The sequence below is a fragment of the Mustela putorius genome, unplaced genomic scaffold, assembly GCF_011764305.1.
Source record: "Mustela putorius furo isolate JIRA1106 unplaced genomic scaffold, ASM1176430v1.1 tig00003909_pilon_pilon_pilon, whole genome shotgun sequence".
In the NCBI taxonomy this organism is placed as follows: Eukaryota; Metazoa; Chordata; class Mammalia; order Carnivora; family Mustelidae; genus Mustela; species Mustela putorius.
This window is the reverse complement of record NW_025422057.1, coordinates 25,525,786-25,545,126: the sequence shown is the minus strand read 5'-3', so window position 1 is coordinate 25,545,126 and position 19,341 is coordinate 25,525,786. Positions and strand designations below refer to the sequence as shown.

Genomic DNA, 19,341 nt, shown 5'->3' with positions numbered 1-19,341 from the left:
ATCGGTTTATTTGAGGAAAGAAAGAAGGTCTGTGGATCCTGAGTTAGTAAATCTAACTGCAATACAAATTGATAGAACTTCCTTTTCTTCTCAAACTACCCCTCTTTGCAACACAAAAACCCCTTTCAGACATTAATAAATACAACCTCGGTTTATCTTCATTGGGATTTTGAATTATGGTACAATATCCACATATAAAATAGCTTAGCTTGCTAGCATTATTTGCAATAGCTTCACTTTCTAAATCCTGTCTCCTAATATTCGTGCATCTTGAACAAACCCCTTATGAAAGGAATCGTGAAAAAAAGGCAGAGGGGTGCCTGGGTGGCTCAGTGGGTTAAGGCTCTGCCTTCAGCTCAGGTCATGGTCTCAGAGTCCTGGGATTGAGCCCCACATTGGGCTCTGCTCAGCAGGGAGCCTGCTTCCCCCACTCTCTCTGCCTTTCTGCCTAATTGTCATCTCTCTGTCAAACAAATAAATAAAATCTTAAAAAAAAAAAAAAGGCAGATATAATCACTAGCCTGCTAATGTGCCAAGGTGGGGGGTTTACTTCACACTGTTCTTATTATTATGTATACTTGGAAATCTTCAAGCTGGAAAGTCCTGTATCAGATGCTTCACTTCCAAATAGGGCATTGCTATGACCTCAGATTTAAAGGATACTCTGATACAGTCACTAAAAGTATTTACCAAAAAGATATTGTCTCAGGATGCCTGAGTGGCTCAGTTGGTTAAGCCACTGCCTTCACTCAGGTCATGATCCTGGAGTTCTGGGATCGAGTCCCACATCGGGCTCCTAGCTCCTCGGGGAGTCTGCTTCTCTCTTCTCATGCTCTCTCTCCCTCTCTCAAATAAATAAATAAAATCTTTTTTTTTTTTAAGATTTTATTTATTTATTTGACAGACAGAGATCACAAGTAGGGAGAGAGGCAGGCAGAGAGAGAGACGGAGAAGCAGGCTCCCTGCCGAGCAGAGAGCCTGATGTGGGGCTCGATCCCAGGACCCTGGGATCATGACCCGAGCTGAAGGCAGAGGCTTTAACCCACTGAGCCACCCAGGCGCCCCAAATAAATAAAATCTTAAAAAAAAAAAAAAGATATTGTCTCTTTAAAAATTTCAATGCAGACCCTGTGGTTTTTACTACTTTGAGAATAACATATAGAAGAGTTATGAGAGACTGACACATAATCTATTACAGTTTTACGAGTTGCTCTGTCCAGGGGCGCCTGGGTGGCTCAGTGGGTTAAGGCCTCTGCGCTCAGCTCAGGTCATGATCCCAGGGTCCTGGGATCGAACCCCATATCAGGCTCTCTGCTCAGCAGGGAGCCTGCTTCCTCCTCTCTCTGCCTGCTTCTCCGCCTACTTGTGATCTCTGTCTGTCAAATGAATAAATAAAATCTTAAAAAAAAAAAAAAAAGTTGCTCTGTCCCTATTATAGTGTCAGTAGTAAATTAGGTAAGGATAATAGTGGAGAAAATGTGCAATTGTCAAGCCACAGTGACAGAGAGTGACAAACTGTAATATTGTGATTTTTAAAGAAAACTTTGGGATGCTTCACCAGAACAGTAGACACCAAATTTTATCTGCTGTTTACTAGGGTGGGAAGTCCAAATTAGTGCGAATAGTGGAAATATACTGGTTATTAAAATAAAGCTTATTCTTACTTGTTTAAATATTATCACCCTTATTCATTTTTAACCCATGCTTTCAAAAATTTTAATCATGTGACCAAATATCTGAAGCTACTCATTAGATTAAAAAATAATATATTAGCTATTAAAAATCTTAGTCATTTACGCTGTTGTAGTTTTAAATTTTTCAAAGCACTTTTATATACATACCTCTTCTGAGCAGCTACCTGAGAACTGTATTAAAAAGGAGAAAATAAAAATCTTAGAATTTCAAATAAGTCAAAGCCACTACAGTTCTTTTTGGGCAAGTTTCAAGATTAGCTTTGTTGGATGCTGTATATTTAGAAACCACTTAATTTACACAAAATGCAATGCTAACTATATTTATAAGTCAGTTTGGGTCCTAACTGCCTGACAAATAAATGTTAAGTATCCTTATGCAAAGAATTGTTCTTTAATGATGAGGGAACAGGAAAGTATATTACATATAGGGAGACAAGGTGATTTTCATATTGTTTCACTATAAAAACACTAGAAAGAGGCTAAAGGTCCTCTATACTCACCCTCTTATGAAGTTAAATCCATGTGCACAGACCAAAAGGTTTCCATAGGCATCAACTTTCAAAAGATTTCCATATAGTGTGTCAAAAACAAGTCCCCTATGTGAAAATGAAGATGTCATCAGTAATCCAAAAATAACAGAGGCAACAATCTTATGTAGTGTTATTACTCAATCATTATAAACCAATGTCATCTTATTCAAGCTTTATGACAACCATGTCCCCAAAACAATATATTCCCATTGGCTGGAGTGAATAAATAAATTCTTATAAACTAAACCAAGAGCAACTAAAAAATATTTACTCTGTCCAAATAATCACAAGTGTTTTTTGTAAGGAATAAGAGCTTAAACAAGGTTGAACTGCTCCTCTTAATACAGTGGTTCCATTCTAAAAGAGTCTTTTAATTGGCTTGGACAAATGAGCTGGCTTATATTTCCCTCTCATAGATGCTATATGTGGGACATACATGATAGGATCTCAAACCCATCTTTCTTAATCGTAAATCTTCCCTATCAAATCCAAAAACACAAACTGCCAAGAAGGCTCCTGATGACCAAGTGAAGTGTATTATAGTAAAGCATGTAACTGCTCTCCAAGAGCAAAAGGTAGGAGTATCTGTGATGACTGCCCATAAGTTTTAATCATCTTTCCCCTTTCCCATAAATAGATCTTCAGTAACAATAAACTAAGCTGAATTCAAGAACACAAAAGATACAATGCACAAGAAAAGTCCATGGTAATTTTAGAATCAACATCAACCAAAAAAAAAACCACAACTAGAAACAAACCAAAGAATCTTTTTTGGTTCTTTTCTTTGAAGGTAGGCATGGTCAGAGATGCATTTGGAATTATTAATCTGGGGGATAGAAGGAAGGATTTTAATCCAAAAAAACTTTTAAAAATTACCTGGTAGGGAATGTAGAATCATAAGCAAAGCTGAGCAGTTCCTGAGGGTAGCCAATAGAAACTAATCTCTCCACAGTAAGCTCAAAGCCAAGGGACTCATACTCCGGGGACTTGTACACTGTACAAAGAAGAGGTTCTCATTATAATAATAGTCAATGAAAACAAAGGGCAAACGAGTGAATTTCTACTCTTTCCCAGCTCCTCCCTCTTCCTAAATAAGCCATTTTCTTCCTCAAACTCCATGTTTTGTACTGCCCCAAAAAGCCACAGAACTCAACTGCTGGTCTGTGAAAACAGATCATTATTTTTGTAGGAGTAAGAGCAACAAGATGAATTACCAGACATTTCAGAATAATTCTTTCATTTCTTAGGAAACTTAATGTTTTTCCCTTTATCTGTTCTTTCATGCCCACAATCTAAAGGAAGAAAAAGGAACTAATATGCACAGCTGTGATATTAACCATGTAGAGAGGTCTATATACTTTAAAGGTTTCACTGATGTGTACAATTGGTGTAGGAATTCTTCAAAAAAGCTTAAAAAAAAAACCCAGTCTATTTTTGCAATCCCTATTTGGCTTGGTAGTTGCTTTAAACTCCTTCTCTAATTAGCATATAATTCTACTTATCAGGATTAACTTCTTTTCTTATCAACGCTAACAAAAATATAAAGCCATCAAAATTGAATTTTAAATTATTGTTGCAATACCAACCATAAAACAACACGTCTGGGACAATTAGGAAAATCTGGATGTGGACTGGGAATTAGATATTAAAGAATTATGACTGGGCATAGAGGCAGGGAGAACTGGAGGAAGGTGATCAAAAGGTACAAAGTTCCAGTTATAATAAGTAAGTACTAGGGATATAGTGGACAACATGAGGACTTCAGCTAACACCACTCACTGTATGATATACAGGAATGTGGTTAAGAGAGTAAATCCTAAGAGTTCTCATCACAAGGAGAAAAAAAAAAATTCCCTCTATTCTTTCTTTTCATTTTATCTATATCATAAGATGGATGTTAGCTAAAGCTATCACGGTAATTATTTCCCAATATATGTAAATCAAACCATCATGCTGTATGCCTTATTTCCTTTGTATGACTTATACAGTGATACATATCAATTATTTCTCAATAAAACTGGAAATACACATTAAAAAAGAATTAGGACTCATTTTATGAGATGTGATTATGGGAGGATGGGTATATGCATGTGTGTGTGTGTATGTGTGTGTGTGTGTGTATCTATCTATCAATCTATATATATACAGTTAACTGCCAAAGAAGCCTACTGAGTTTGTTACAGGTGAAATAAAATGGATTTTTGAATATGGGGGTTTCTCTCTATTATTATAATCTCTAAAAGCTCCTACAATGAGAAAACTTTTTAGAATCATCATTGCAGTTCAGTGTAAAGGAAATGGTGCTCCTTTAAATAGGTCTCCTCCAAATGCAATATTTAGGTATCTTTCCATCAGTCTCTAGGAGTGAGTAAGCTGTATTAAAAAGAAAAATAAAAAGACCTTCAACCTCGCTAAATGCCAAATGAGGCAAAAAAAAAAAAATCCATTCATTTTTATCTCACAATAATGCACTTGTTGTTGTTATATTATTATTGTTCTTCCATCCACAATTAATAAACACCCTATGGCTCAAACTGATTTTTCACTGCAATCAGTCTGTTGACCCAAATTAGTGCTAATATCTTAATGAGTACTTAACTCAACTTTTCCTTGCCAAAAGCAATCTTTTAGAATACTTCCGGAATACATAAATAGAAATACATAAAAGAAACCAGTAATTCTGGTCATCTCCACAGAAGGGAACTGAGTAGCTAAGAGATAGGGAAGGAAGTACACTTTCGTTTACCTTCTGTACTTCTATAACTTGTAACATATTACTGTATATATCTGTATATAGCTGTTATTATTAAAGTTGAATTGTTAAAAAAAATAAAAAGCAGGATGGGCTTTCAAAATCTTTTAATAAACATGTGTCATATTTAAAAAGCCTAAAGTTTTTAAGGCCCTTTTAAAGGAGAAGGAGGGCCCCTGAGTCTTACCTCCTCAGAACAATGTCAAAAACAGCTGTCATTTTATCATCTCAGGGGTAAAAATTAATGCTAATGCTAATACTAATATTCTCAATACTGACTATTTATTTTCTCTGTTCAATTCCATCCCCACTATTACCCTCGCCCACAAAAAAACATGGAAACCAAAAAGCCTTTTGGAATCCATGAGTGTGGAATTCTTAAATCTAAATGATATACGCTGTGGTAAAGGAAGTGCTTGTATATTCACACATACTAAAAGAGTAAGAGCTGGTGTATTATAATAAAACCAGGAAAGTAGTACTGACTGATGTCAATCTGAGTTATCCTAAGAATATAAAATAATCTCTCTCACCCAACACTGTGCTTCCTCTCCAATTGAGAAGTAAATCTCTTTTAACAAATTCCCATTAAACAAAAATTTTCTCAATCCTAACTAACAAAGCTCCACTTACTTCAAACAATATTTAATGAAACAAAATCCCAGTACTGTTAAGCAATCTGGCTAATCCACTGACATTCATTATTATAGGATTTAGCCCATATAAAATGTTTTCAATTATTAATTTTTTCAGAATAAAACATAATAATTTGCTGTTTATACCTTAAAAATGGGAGTCAAAAACAAACAAACCTTAATCGCCCTCCCCCACCCAAGCTCACCCCAAAATGAGCCATTTTCCCTGGTTAGAGATCAGGTCATTATAATGATGGAGTAATAGTGATTAAAAACCTGTGTTTAGGAGACACTCTGGATTGAAACCCAAATCTAATTTTTCAGAATTTTTAGTGAAAAAAAAAAAAAAAAAAAAAGGAGAGGGGTAGGTATCTCAAATCCCATTTTGCCAGCACAACCCTAAAACAGTGGAAAATGAAGCACTACACACTTGCCATATTTATCTTTATTCCAGGACAGAACTTCCCAAGCATTCAACTGAGGTGACTTTCTAGTCATTCCACCTACAGAAATAAATACTTTAAACTTCCTTTTACCTAATTAATTTAGGGTACTTTCCAGAAATACAATGTATTTTCCCCATTTACTGACCTGAAGTTACATAGCAAGTACAAATGTAAACTTAAACCAGAATTTAGGTCTCCCTGAGTCTCACCCAAAACTCTGCGGAGGGATAGACTCCCACTGTTAAAAATCGATTTCTAGATTACATCAGCCATCAAAACTTATGCCTAGGTGTTGAAATACACTACCCTCCCTCCAATTTCTTTGACCTCGTCCAAAATAAACTGCTCTAGTCACAGGTGGGAATGGATTTAGCAAAGAGAGTTCAAATTCCACTTTGACAACACTATCTATTTCACTAAGCACTCTATTAATCAGTAAGACCTACAAGCTATTGACATTTTCTCATAGCTTCCCGGATAATCATTTGAGTAACACGAATTCCCAAGTCATTACATCATCCACTAGTACAGTACAACCAGGCTGGAGAAGTGCAACTGTAGCTGCACAGATCACAAGTTTAGATGTTTTGTTCTAAATGTCCTTGGGAATGAACTGAATAATCACACTTCGTTCTGATCTGGTAGCAAAACTGACTAGTCCCAAAGCCTAAAAAGTATCGCCATCCCTTGAGAAATAAATAAATAAAAGTAAAATTCCGTTTTTTAAATTACCAAGCCCTTCAAAGTCAGCCTTGATCTCTGGGGAACCATATGCATCACCTCTAACTGTAGAGCTCTACATCTCTCCACAGCTGCAAAGGCTCTAATTCAATTTCTCTTGCAAAACTGGTGAGTAAATGATGCGTAACTTCAAGCTCAATTCTTACAACTGACTTCCCAAAACGCAACCAAAAGATTCAGAGTAAACATAACCTCACACATTCACTGCTTATTTCTTCTTCAAGAAAGTCCTCAGGCCTAACCTAATTTACCCAATGTTCAAAGACAAAGGAAGAAGTTAATTTCAAGGGCCAGAGTCCAAAAAAGAGGAGTGCTTCAGCCATCAGAGCAGCACACGGTGTTCTCAGGTTACATAACTAGACTATAAAGAGACAACCAAAGCTTTGAAAGCTGAAGCTACTGAGAGCATTTAAAGATATTCTTTCCTCCATAATCTGTAAGGAAAAAACAGTTCTCCAAAAAAATATCAACTATGTGTTGTGGGGATGACGTTACAGGCTCTGTTTTGAGAAATGTTGTTCACACAAGATAGAACCTAAGTTAGAGGAGACCGTCTCTGAAATGAGCCAAAATCATTCTGCAGGGAAGTTTAAAATTCTCATGCACTTGTTACCTTTGCCACCAAGACACACTGTGTATAGTAGTTTATAGATTTTAGAAAAATGAAGGGCAAACCTCTACAGAGGTTCCAGCCTAGCAGAGTGCTGCTGCCAAAATGAGAACTCACATGAGGCAGATGCAGATGTAGAGTGTCACTCCAGTCTTGAAGGAGTTACACTGGCTCTCCTGTTAAAAAAAACAAAACAAAGCAACAAAACAAAACAAAAACAAAAACAAAAACTGGTTTTAAAACTGTTGCGATGGGCTGGAACAGAGAGACACCATTTGGATACTGGTATTTACAGGAGTTACTGCCCTCCTATTTAGAAGCCTCTGACCATCACTAAAATTAGTCTAAACGGCCATAACAAAACAAGGGTATTGAAGATTAGCCTAAGTATTGTGCATTATTTAAATTTTCTGACACTCAGCCTGGAATAGAAGCCAAGTCTAATCCTGAATTCTTAAGTTAGATAAACAGAAAAATAAATTCATCTTTTTTTAGTGTATTTTCTCTAGCACATTTCAGGTTTATATGACAGAAACTAAATGCAGCTGGTAAACAATATTTAAAATTGATCTACAGTAAGGGAACAGGCTAAATAACGGATACGAGAATAAACCAGAACAGTCTAAATCTTGCTGTTAAGCACCCACTTAAAGTAAGTCTACTTGTACCTAACTACCTACTTTTCTACCCTTCCAACACCTAAATTTGTCATCTTGATACAGACAAGAACCAACTTCACTGCTAAAAATCTAACCAGATGTCTAAATGTGGAATAGAAGGAAAACTTATTTTGATTCTATCAGTGGTATTTGCGCTCAGTAAGAAGGGTCTTACTCTTCTACTTTCATAAACTTAGAGAAACTATCTAGTCTAGTAAAACAAAAAACTTGAAGATACATAGAAGATATTAACACTTTTAAGATATGCGTTATGTTTAACTTTATAGGGAATCATTTTCCCTAGAGACATTTAGGTTTTTAAAAACACATGGTTTGACTCTTCCAACTTTTTTGTGAAAGGAAGGTGGTATAAAATAATAAAAGAAATAAAAGAGCAAGAATGACCAAATATAATGTCTAAAAGTCCTAAAACATTACAACTAGGAAAAACCACCACCACAAATCACTATGAAAAACAAATATCCAAACCAACCACCCAAGAATAGTTACTTGCTTTTATGCTGTGCATGTGATTAACATCAACATTCTCTATTTAAGGTTATGCAATGTTGGTTTTCTGAGACTGTAACTAGAAAAGGCAAATTGATTCATATTTTCATTAAGATTTTAAAATAAAACCTTTTCAATTCTCATATAAACAACAGAGGCCTTTTCTCACTTTTCAAAACTATTTGAAAACCCTAACATAATAATACAGACATAGTAAAAACTTCTATCTCTAATCCAAGAGATCACTAATGATCCTAAAAAGATTCTGAAATTTTCTAAAAATGATCTTAATTTTAATTTACTTAAAATACAAAAACTAGATGCCATGTAACACTTTGAGTAATATAAAGTAAAATCAACTCCCAAATGGTTAAAGAATGTAAATAAATAACTGGAATTTGGAAGACTGCCAACTTCAATTCACTGCAAAAGTAAAATTAAATGGTAAGCAAGGGATTTGTTCAAAAATTACTATTTTAAAATAAAACAAAAAACATACAATGTTATATTAGTGTCAGGTGCACAACAGATACATTACGCAGTGCTTACCACAATAAATGTAGTTTTCATTCAGAAAGTATGGTTTTCAATTTAAAGTAGAAAAACTGAAAAATTGAGACAGTAACTTTAAAAATCCTCTTTAACCAAGGGAGGTGCTTGTAATTTTAAAATTGAAAGAGCTATTATGTAATTTCTTTCACCAAAAGAACAGATCACACTCAAATGCTTTTACTAAAACAAAACAAAAACACCTGTACTGAAGTTACAGTAATGCAACAAACATTTGGATGCCTCCCGTGTACCAGGTACTAGATGCTAAGAACAAAAAACAACCCATGGTCAGTGGCTTGACAGAGCTAAAAGGTTACTACAGGAATATACAATTAGGTAATTATAATAAATTTTATAAGACCAACTCCATAATGTGACTAGGGAGATACAGAGGGACCCAAAAGAAGGGCCAATTAACCCAGCAGAGGAAGTCTTCTTAAAAAGTATGTATGATTGGGCGCCTGGGTGACTCAGTGGGTTAAGCCTCTGCCTTCGACTCAGGTCATGATCTCAGGGTCCTGGGATTGAGTCCCGCATCGGGCTCTCTGCTCGGCAGGGAACCTGCTTCCTCCTCTCTCTGCCTGCCTCTCTGCCTACTTGTGCTCTCTGTCTGTCAAATGAATAAATAAAATCTTAAAAACAAAAAAAAAAAAAAAAATAACCTATGTATGATTTATTCAACCTTGAACAGATAGTTCCTTTTTATAGCCAGTATCTCAAGGTACTTTAAAGTTCACCTGACAGACTCTCTGAGACTCAGATTCAGTAATATGTTCCAAACATCTCCATCAGTGTTTAATTATCATGCAAAATGGGCTAATCATTGGCACATGTCTTACCTAAAGGGGAAGTAGCTATTTTGCTACTCCTACTCAGCTACCCTATGGGAACTAGAGGCAAATGTTGGCAATTGTGTGATAACAACCAGCCTAAATTTTTACTTCTAGCTCTCAATTTTTAACTACTGACTCAATTTAAAAAACCAACAAACTCTATTTGAGCCAACTATAGTCTGTGGTCTGAAATGGGTCCATGAACCACCAGTGGGCGAAGTCTAGCACAGACCTTACTTAGGTCATATACTTCCACATAGGTTTTCCCGCCTAATTGAAATGTTTTGACTAGCCTCCTCAGCGTCTTGAAGTAAACAGAATTTAGGCACTTACTGAATTGTAAATCCAGATGGAAGTAAATTCATTCTTCAATAACCACAGAATATCCTAGATAATCCTGTTATTCTATTCATCTCAAAGAAAACAAACTTGGGAAAATATAAGAATCTTTATGTAGTCACTTAATGTGGTCCCCTACCACAGTGCCATAACAATTACGACAGAACTGTAATTACCTGAATTTGATTCCTTTGTATGACTGTCAAACCAAACAAATGTTCCCAAAGATTGAAAGAATCAGAATCACCTCATGATCTGCCTAGATAACACTCACTGTTAAGAGATCCCTGACCCAGAAGGTTTTTATCCACAAGGTTTAACCTTCAATCTTCATTACACAGCTTGACTCCATTATCATTTTGTCCTTTTCTCAGTGACCATTAACCCCAGGATAAAGCAAACATTCGGAGAACGTATAAACAGAAAAGAGATGATAGATCAAAAATAACTATTATGTTAAGACTCTTTTTAAATTAAAAAATATGTTTTTTAAGATTTATTATTTGAGAGAGAGAGAATGCACAGGGGGAGGAGCAGTGGGAGAGAGAATCTCGAGGAGACTCGATCTCATGACTCTGAGATCATGACCTGAGCCATAATCGAGTTGGATGCATAACCGACTGAGCCACCCAGGGACCCTTTAAATTTTTTAATTTAAAAAAAATTCTTAATTCCATTGTAGTTCATATTAAGACTTTTTTTTCTTTTAAGATTTTATTTATTTGACAGAGATCACAAGTAGGCAGAGAGGCAGGCAGAGAGAGAGAGGAGGAAGCAGGCTCCCTGCTGAGCAGAGAGCCTGATGTGGGGCCCCATCCCAGGACCCTGAGATCATGACCTGAGCCAAAGGCAGAGGCTTTAACCCACTGAGACACCCAGGCACCCCCAACGTTAAGACTCTTAAAACAACTTCATCCTTGTTGAAAACAGCAGGCAATCTTTTTTAAAAAAAATAAGATCTCAGTAATTTTCCTGAAGTAACTAATACATGACACTTATTCCAAAAAACAATCTGGTTTACATTTGAATGCTCTTATGACTGGTAATGAAAAGATCAGAAACACTGACAAGTGATTATTTCTATCACCTTGTAATGGATGAGATGGAATTGGATTTTATTAAGCAACCTTTTAAATTTTCTAATGATCGAAGAACCAACCACGCATTATTGCAAATCAGAGAGATGAATTTAAAATCAGTGAAAACCCTAAATGAGAAACTGAAATGACATAAATGGAATCAGAGCTTGGAAATTATGTGTAGACCCATATATCTATAATAGGGATGCCTAAAAGTAATATATATCTTAATATAAATAATATATATAAGTATGTATCTAAAAATGATAGATACATACTTGAGGATACATACTTGAGGATATCTCAGCTAATATAAAAAGCTTTTATCCACAAGTAATATAATGCAGTGGAGTACTATTTCTTTTAAAATTCTTTCCTAACACAGACCACTTCAAAAGCATACTTGGTTTGTAGAAACAGTTCTTCGTTTTCTGAGCCTGTTAGTGTATGAAATCCTTAAGTTTAAGAAAAAGCAGTTAAGAATACATAAAAATAAAGATTGTAAATAAAATAAAAATAAAGAATAAAAATCTTTAGATTTATATGCCTTTTTTTAAAAAAAAATCACTTCAGGGGCGCCTGGGTGGCTCAGTTCTTAAGCATCTGCCTTCAGCTCAGGTCATGATCCCAGGGTCCTGGGATGGAGCCCCACTTCAGGCTCTGTGCTCAGCGGGAAGCCTGCTTCTCCCTCTTCCACTCCCCTTGCTTGTGTTGCCTCTCTCACTGTGTCTCTCTCTGTCAAATAAATAAAATCTTTAAAACATAAAAGTAAATAAAAATAAATCACTTCATTGGCGTTTTGTCAGTTTCCTCTATGGAACTGTATTGTTTTAAAAGGAGGCTCCACTTCCAACATGGGGCTCGAACTCACAACCCTAAGATCAAAACTTGCAGACTCCACCAGCTTAGCCAGTCAGGAACCCCCTCTATCTAGTTTTTAACTTTAAGAATATTTTTTAATCATATATAAAAATACAGAGAATATTAAATCAGTTGCTTTAAAACTATCACCCAAGCTTTAACAATTATCAGTATTCTGGACTTTTTAAAAAAGACTGTATTTATTTGACAGAGACAGAAAGAGAGCACAAGCAGGGAGAGCGACAAGCGGGGGGAGTGGCAAGCTGAGGGAGAGGGAGAAGCAGGATCCCTGCTGAGCAAGGAGTCCCATGCAGGGCTTGATCTCAGACCTCCTAGGATTATGATCTGAGCTGAAGGCACACACTTAACTGACTGAGCCACCAACTGACAGGTGCATCAGTATTGTGAATTCTTTTTCATTTAACATTCCTAATCATTTCTCTTCCAATTTAATTACTTTTATCAGATCATTTTTAAACCAATCTTTCATAGAATACTGAAATAGTACTATTATACACAAGTTATCATATACATGCACAAGCAAAACTATTAACTAGTTTGGGTGATCTTTTAATTACTGCTTAAATATCCTTCCCACTTAGAGGTCAGTGCCATACTAAAACAGTATTTTATCACCAGTAGTTATAATAAGAACCTTCCAAATTAAGGAGTGATCAGAAATCTTTTAACTACACTAAGTCTGTCAATTTTACAGACTTTTTTTTTTAAGATTTTATTTATTTGAGAGAGAGAGAGAGACAACGATAGAGAACACAAGCATGGGGGTGTTGAGAAGGAGAAGCAGGCCCCTCACTGAGCAGGGAGCTAGATGTGGGGCTCAAACCCAGGACCCCGGGATCATGACCGGAGCTGAAGGCAGGAGCCACCCAGGCATCCCAATCTTAGAATCTTGATGAGAAAACCAGTTCTACCAAAAGCATTGCTCTTTTGGTAAGAAAGGACTGATTAGTATCATCATATATTAATACTCTGAGGAAATCAAAGTTAACATATAAGGTGATATGTTGGGCCAAAGAAAATAGAAGTGTAAACATGAAAGAAAAAATTTTAAATGGGGATGCCATCAACAATAGCTTAAAAAAAAAAAAAAAAAAAAGCTAAGTTCAGTTAAAGAAAACAAATAAAGAAGGCAAGCATTTTGACCTAAGGATCAGTAGATTTATTCCAAAATAAGTTCTAAGTTCTCTCTCTCTCTCTAAAAGACGACTGTATCAAAACAGAACAGCCCAAGGCCAGATGGCTTCCCAGGGGAATTCTACCAAAAATTTAAAGAATTATTAATTCCTATTCTCCTGAAACTGTTCCAAAAAAATAGAAATGGAATGAAAACTTCCAAACTCATTTTATGAGGCCAGCATTACCTTGATCCCAAAACCAAAGATCCCATCAAAAAAGAGAATTACAGACCAATATCCTTGATGAACACAGATGCAAAAATTCTCACAAAAATACTAGTCAATAGGATCCAACAGTACATTAAAAGGATTATTCACCATGACCAAGTGGGATTTATTCCAGGGCTGCAAGGTTGGTTCAACATCTGCAAATCAATCAATGTGTTACAATACATTAATAAAAGAAAGGACAAAAACCACATGATACTCTCAATAGATGCTGAAAAAGCATTTGACAAAGTACAGCATCATTTCTTGACCAAAACTCTTCAAAGTGTACGGATAGAGGGTTCATACCTCAATATAATCAAAGTCATCTATGTAAAACCCACCACGAGAATCATTCTCAATGGGAAGAAACTGAGAGCTTTTCTCCACTAAGATCAGGAACACTGCAGGGATGTCCACTATCACCACTGCTATTCAACATAGTACTAGAAGTCCTAGCCTCAGCAATCAGACAACAAAAAGAAATTAAAGGCATCCAAATCGGCAAAGAAGTTAAACTATCACTCTTTGCAGATAATATGATACTTTATGTGGAAAACCCAAAAGACTCCACTCCAAATCTGCTAGAACTTGTACAGGAATTCAGTAAAGTGTCAGGATATAAAATCAACGCACTGAAATCAGTTGCATTTCTACACCAACAGCAAGACAGAAGAAAGAGAAATTAAGGAGTTGATCCCATTTACAACTACACCCAAAACCATAAGATACCTAGGAATAAACCTAACCAAAGAGGCCAAGAATCTGTAATCAGAAAACTATAAAGTACTCATGGGAGAAATTGAGGAAGACACAAAGTAAGGGGAAAATGTTCCATGCTCATGGATTGGAAGAACAAATATTGTGAAAACGTCTATGCTACCTAAAGCAATCTACATGTTTAAAACAATGCCTAACAAAATACCATCCATTTTTTTCAAGGAAATGGAACAAATAATCCTAGAATTTATATGGAACCAGAAAAGACCCTGAATAGCCAAAGGAATGTTGAAAAAGAAAGCCAAAGTTGGGGACGTCACAATTCCAGACTTCAAGCTCTATTACAAAGCTGTCATCATCAAGACAGTATGGTACTGGCACAAAAACCGACCCATAGACCAGTGGAACAGAATAGAGAGCCCAGAAATAGACCCTCAACTCTATGGTCAACTAATCTTCGACAAAGCAGGAAAGAATGTCCAATGGAAAAAAGACAGTCTCTTCAACATATGGTGTTGGGAAAATTGGACAGCCACATGTAGAAAAATGAAACTGGACCATTTCCTTAAACCACACACAAAAACAGACTCAAAATGGATGAAAGACCTCAACATGAGAATCCATCAAAATCCCTGAAGAGAGCACAGGCAGCAACCTCTTTGACCTCAGCTGCAACAACTTCTTCCTAGAAACATCACCAAAGGCAAGGAAGCAAGGGCAAAAATGAACTATTGGGACCTCATCAAGATCAAAAGCTTTTGCACAGCAAAGGAAACAGTCAACAAAACCAAAAGACAACTGACAGAATGGGAGAAGATATTTGCAAATGACATATCAGATAAAGGGCTAGTATCCTTTATCAAGAAATGGGCAGAGGACATGAACAGGCATTTCTGCAAAGAAGACATCCAGATGCCAACAGACACATGAAAAAGTGCTCCACTCAGCATCAGGGAAATACAAATCAAAACCAAAATGAGATACCACCTCATACCAGTCAGAATGGCTAAAATTAACAAGTCAGGAAATGACAGATGTTGGAGAAGATGCAGAGAAAGGGGAACCCTCCTACACTGTTGGTGGAATGCAAGCAGGTGCAATCACTCTGGAAAACAGCAAAAAGTTTTCAAAAAGTTGAAAATAGACCTACCTACCCTATGACCCAGCAATCGCACTACTGGGGAATTACCCTAAAGATACAAATGTAGTGATCCTAAGGGACATGTGCACCCAAATGTTTATGGCAGCAATGTCCACAATAGCCAAACTATGGAAAGAACCTAGATGTGTATCAACAGATGAATGGATAAAGAAGATGTGGTGTATTTATGCAATGGAATACTATGCAGCCATCAAAAGAAATGAAATCTTGCCATTTGCAACGACGTGGATGGAACTGGAGGGTATTATGTTGAGCAAAATAAGTCAATCAGAGAAAGATAATTACCAATTAATCTCTCTGACATGAGGAATTTGAGAGGCAGAGTAGAGGTTCTGGAGGGTAGGGAAAGAAAAAATGAAACAAGATGGGATCAGGAGGAAGACAAACCATAAGAGACTCTTAATCTCACAAAACAAACTGAGGGTTGCAGGGGCGGGGGGTAATGGAGAGGGTGGTTGGTTATGGACATTGGGGAGGGTAAGAGAAATGGTGAGTACTGTGAAGTGTGTAAGCCTGACAATTCACAGACCTGTACCCCTGGGGCAAATAATACATTATATGTTAATAAAAATAATTTTTAAGAAGGGGGAGAGGAAAAGGTGCCCTATCTGGTGTAAGAGGTCTTTGGTGACAGCATAACAATAATATATAATATATAATATATAATACCTCTTACTTTAGATTGTGTTTTCTGCTTTAAATGCTATTAATGCCGATAAGTTCTGCGAGCATGTACAATGGCTGAGAAACACCATCTGAGTGCCTTGGACTTTGTTTAAGTAAATACACCATGCAAAAAAGTGTTCATTTAAATATCAAGTAGACTCAATTCCAAAAACAATAATACAAGATCATCCAATGCATTTACTATGCATGACAGGATAAGATGACAGATCAAAGGTCCTGAGATCCTGCTAGGAGGAGGATAATCCTCTAATTTAGCAAGAACTAGTGTCTCTTAATTTCTTCCCTGGTACTATTTCAATAACTTTATTCTAGCTTCTCATGCCACTTTAGGCTTATTAATGCAAAACGCTTAGGTTTGAGATAATTGGATTTCATCCCTGGTGGCTAGTGGTATGGCCTGGAAAGGAGAGGAGGGCAGAAAAATTCAAAAGGGGAGTCTAACATATATTTTCAATTCCTCCCAAGATTTAAAAAAAAAGTACAATTTTAGAATTTTAACAACATCTGGAATAGAGTATTGAATCTTGAGGCTTCATTCCCTTACAATTACATCTGAAAATTAAACAAAAGAAAAACTGTGCAAAACTTTCTATATTCTAAGGATAAGGATCATATTCAAACTCAAGACAAAGATGCATCTGGCGTACAGAGAATTTCAGTATTTTTGAAACAAAAAAACAACAAAGGATGATTTTGTTTACGTCTTTCTCTGGGTTTACACTCCAGCTATGAATCTTTTTTTTTTTATAAGACTTTATTTATTTATTTGATGGACAGAGATCATAAGTAGGCAGAGAAGCAGGCAGGGAGAGAGGAGGAACAGGCTCCCCGCCAAGCAGAGAGCCCGATGTGGGACTCGATCCCAGGACCCTGAGATCATGACCTGAGCCGAAGGCAGAGGCTTAACCCACTGAACCACCCAGGTGCCCCTCCAGCTATGAATCTTAAGTCAACTGCTATGTACAGATTTTTTTACCTCTTGATTTCCTGAACTAGTTGTAAAGTAAAGGTAGTAATCTCCACCTCAGAGGGCTGTTGCGAGGATTAAAAGGTGGTACACTGTACATAAAATACATTTTCTAGCACATAAAGTACATGCTTAATAAATGTTCTTTTCCTCCCGACAATTTCTCAGAAAAATGGGAAAGACTGGACACTGACGATGACACCCACCAGTATTAAGTGGTAACAGAAATAAGAAATTTATTGTTGGACTTACCAAAATGGCTCAGAACCTTAAACGTGTTAGAGCCAGAAAAAAAATCAGAATGTGTCTTTCTAGATCTTTGAGCTTAAGAGGGGCAACAAAAAGAAAGAAAAAGGCAGACTTCTTGATTTGAAGAAAAAAAAAAAAGTAAGTCAAGGTAAATCTTTATTTATTAATGATTTCATTTATTTATTTATTTGACAGAGATCACAAGTAGGCAGAGAGACAGGCAGAGAGAGAGGAGGGAGCAGACGATCATCACCTGAGCCAAAGGCAGAGGCTTTAACCCACTGAGCCACCCAGGCGCCCCAGTCAAGGTGGTTTAAATGAACCAATTCATAGGGGCACCTGGCTGGCTCAGTCAGTAGAACATGTGATCTCGGGATTATGAGGTTCAAGCCACACACTGGGTGTGGAGCTTACAAAACAAAATAAAACAAAACAATATATGAACCAATTTAGAAATAATACATTTTCATAATCCTAAAACCAAGAGTCACCCTATATCTGTGAAGGGCATTAAGTAATATTAACAAACCCTCTTCCCACTCTACTGTCCCCCTTGGGATAAAGACTTCTGAAAATTTAACAATCGTATGTATAAAATTTTGATGTTAATTCCATGGAACTTACTGCATGTTTATGTCTTTCATGCAACCACAAAGGTCAACTACTTCTTTTCATGTAAAAGAGTTCTTTATTGTTTCAAAAATTGTTCCCCTTGCAGTTATTAGAAACCTATCAGTGATACCTTTGTCATAAAGAAAAAATTTTAAATTTAAATAAGGACCCTTTCTCAGAAATCCATTCCTTCACCATGATCCTGCTAATAAATAACTCTTCAATAAAAACAGTAATTTCTGTGGAAACATAATCTGAAGCCAAATTACTTGACATTAAAAATCTATTCAGAAAGGGGCGCCTGGGTGGCTCAGTGGGTTAAAGCCGCTGCCTTCGGCTCAGGTCATGATCTCAGGGTCCTGGGATGGAGCCCCACATCGGGCTCTCTGCTCAGCAGGGAGCCTGCTTCTTCCTCTCTCTCTGCCTGCCTCTCTGTCTACTTGTGATCTCTGCCTGTCAAATAAATAAATAAAATCTTTAAAAAAAAAATCTATTCAGAAAAAAAGTTCAACTTTCTATTAAGTTCATGATCATCTGCAGTGCTTAAAAAGAAAATTCAAAAACAAAAGAGTGATGAAAGAGTCCATTGTCTAGCATTCCAGATTTTTCTACAGCATATAGGAATGTAAATGAGTTTAAGGTTGATATTTTTTTCCTCATTCCTTAGATTTTCCCTTACAACTCTAGTTCAGTGTATCAATACTTTTACCACCAGTTAGAGCAAGAGAACTACTTTCATTGCATTCATCATTTTATATACATTATTTCATTTAAACCTTATACCAATAGTTTATTGCCTACCCTACCCTCCCACCCCCAACATAAACACCTTTTTTTTTTTTTTTTTTTAATTAAATGAAGAAACTGAAAGTAAGATGCTGGTAGCCAAGAGCCAGTACAAGATAGAGCTGGGATCCAAACCAGAGTCAATCACACACAGAGGGTTCTGCTTTTTCTACAACCTCAGAACCTTTAAGGTAAAGATAAAAATAAGACTGGGCCTAAACTCGGAGTGTATAGGACTTAAACTTCAAAACAGAAATAGATTATTCCAGGGTTTTCCTCTTAAGTCACTCTCAAGTTACTTTCAGTAGCTGTTAACTAACATTTGCTTATTAAAGAAACCACATTTTGCAGATCACCAGTCTGTCAGATATTGAACTACAATAATGAGGAGGTGATTTAAATACTTTATGCCACTCACTGAATCAGAAAAGAATTTCTCATTTGAAACCTCAGCAATAAATTTCTGGATATAATATTATAAAACTAAGTAACATATATAAGAAGAGTAATGGAA

General features: G+C 36.3%; 1 protein-coding gene across 4 annotated transcripts in view; it reads right to left on the bottom strand.

Moving 5' to 3' along the window:
- The window catches only part of NT5C2 (5'-nucleotidase, cytosolic II), an 89,947-nt gene that overhangs the window by 14,704 nt on the left and 55,902 nt on the right, over window positions 1-19,341 (bottom strand). For 3 of the 4 annotated variants that reach the window (XM_004749354.3, XM_004749356.3, XM_004749357.3), the window contains 3 exons: window positions 3,101-3,218; window positions 2,195-2,290; window positions 1,842-1,865 (listed from right to left, as the gene is read on the bottom strand). In XM_004749354.3, coding sequence (XP_004749411.1) covers window positions 1,842-1,865; window positions 2,195-2,290; window positions 3,101-3,218 — 238 coding nt within the window. The remainder of the gene's footprint in view (window positions 1-1,841; window positions 1,866-2,194; window positions 2,291-3,100; window positions 3,219-19,341) is intronic. The other variant, XM_004749355.3, reaches the window with a different exon arrangement.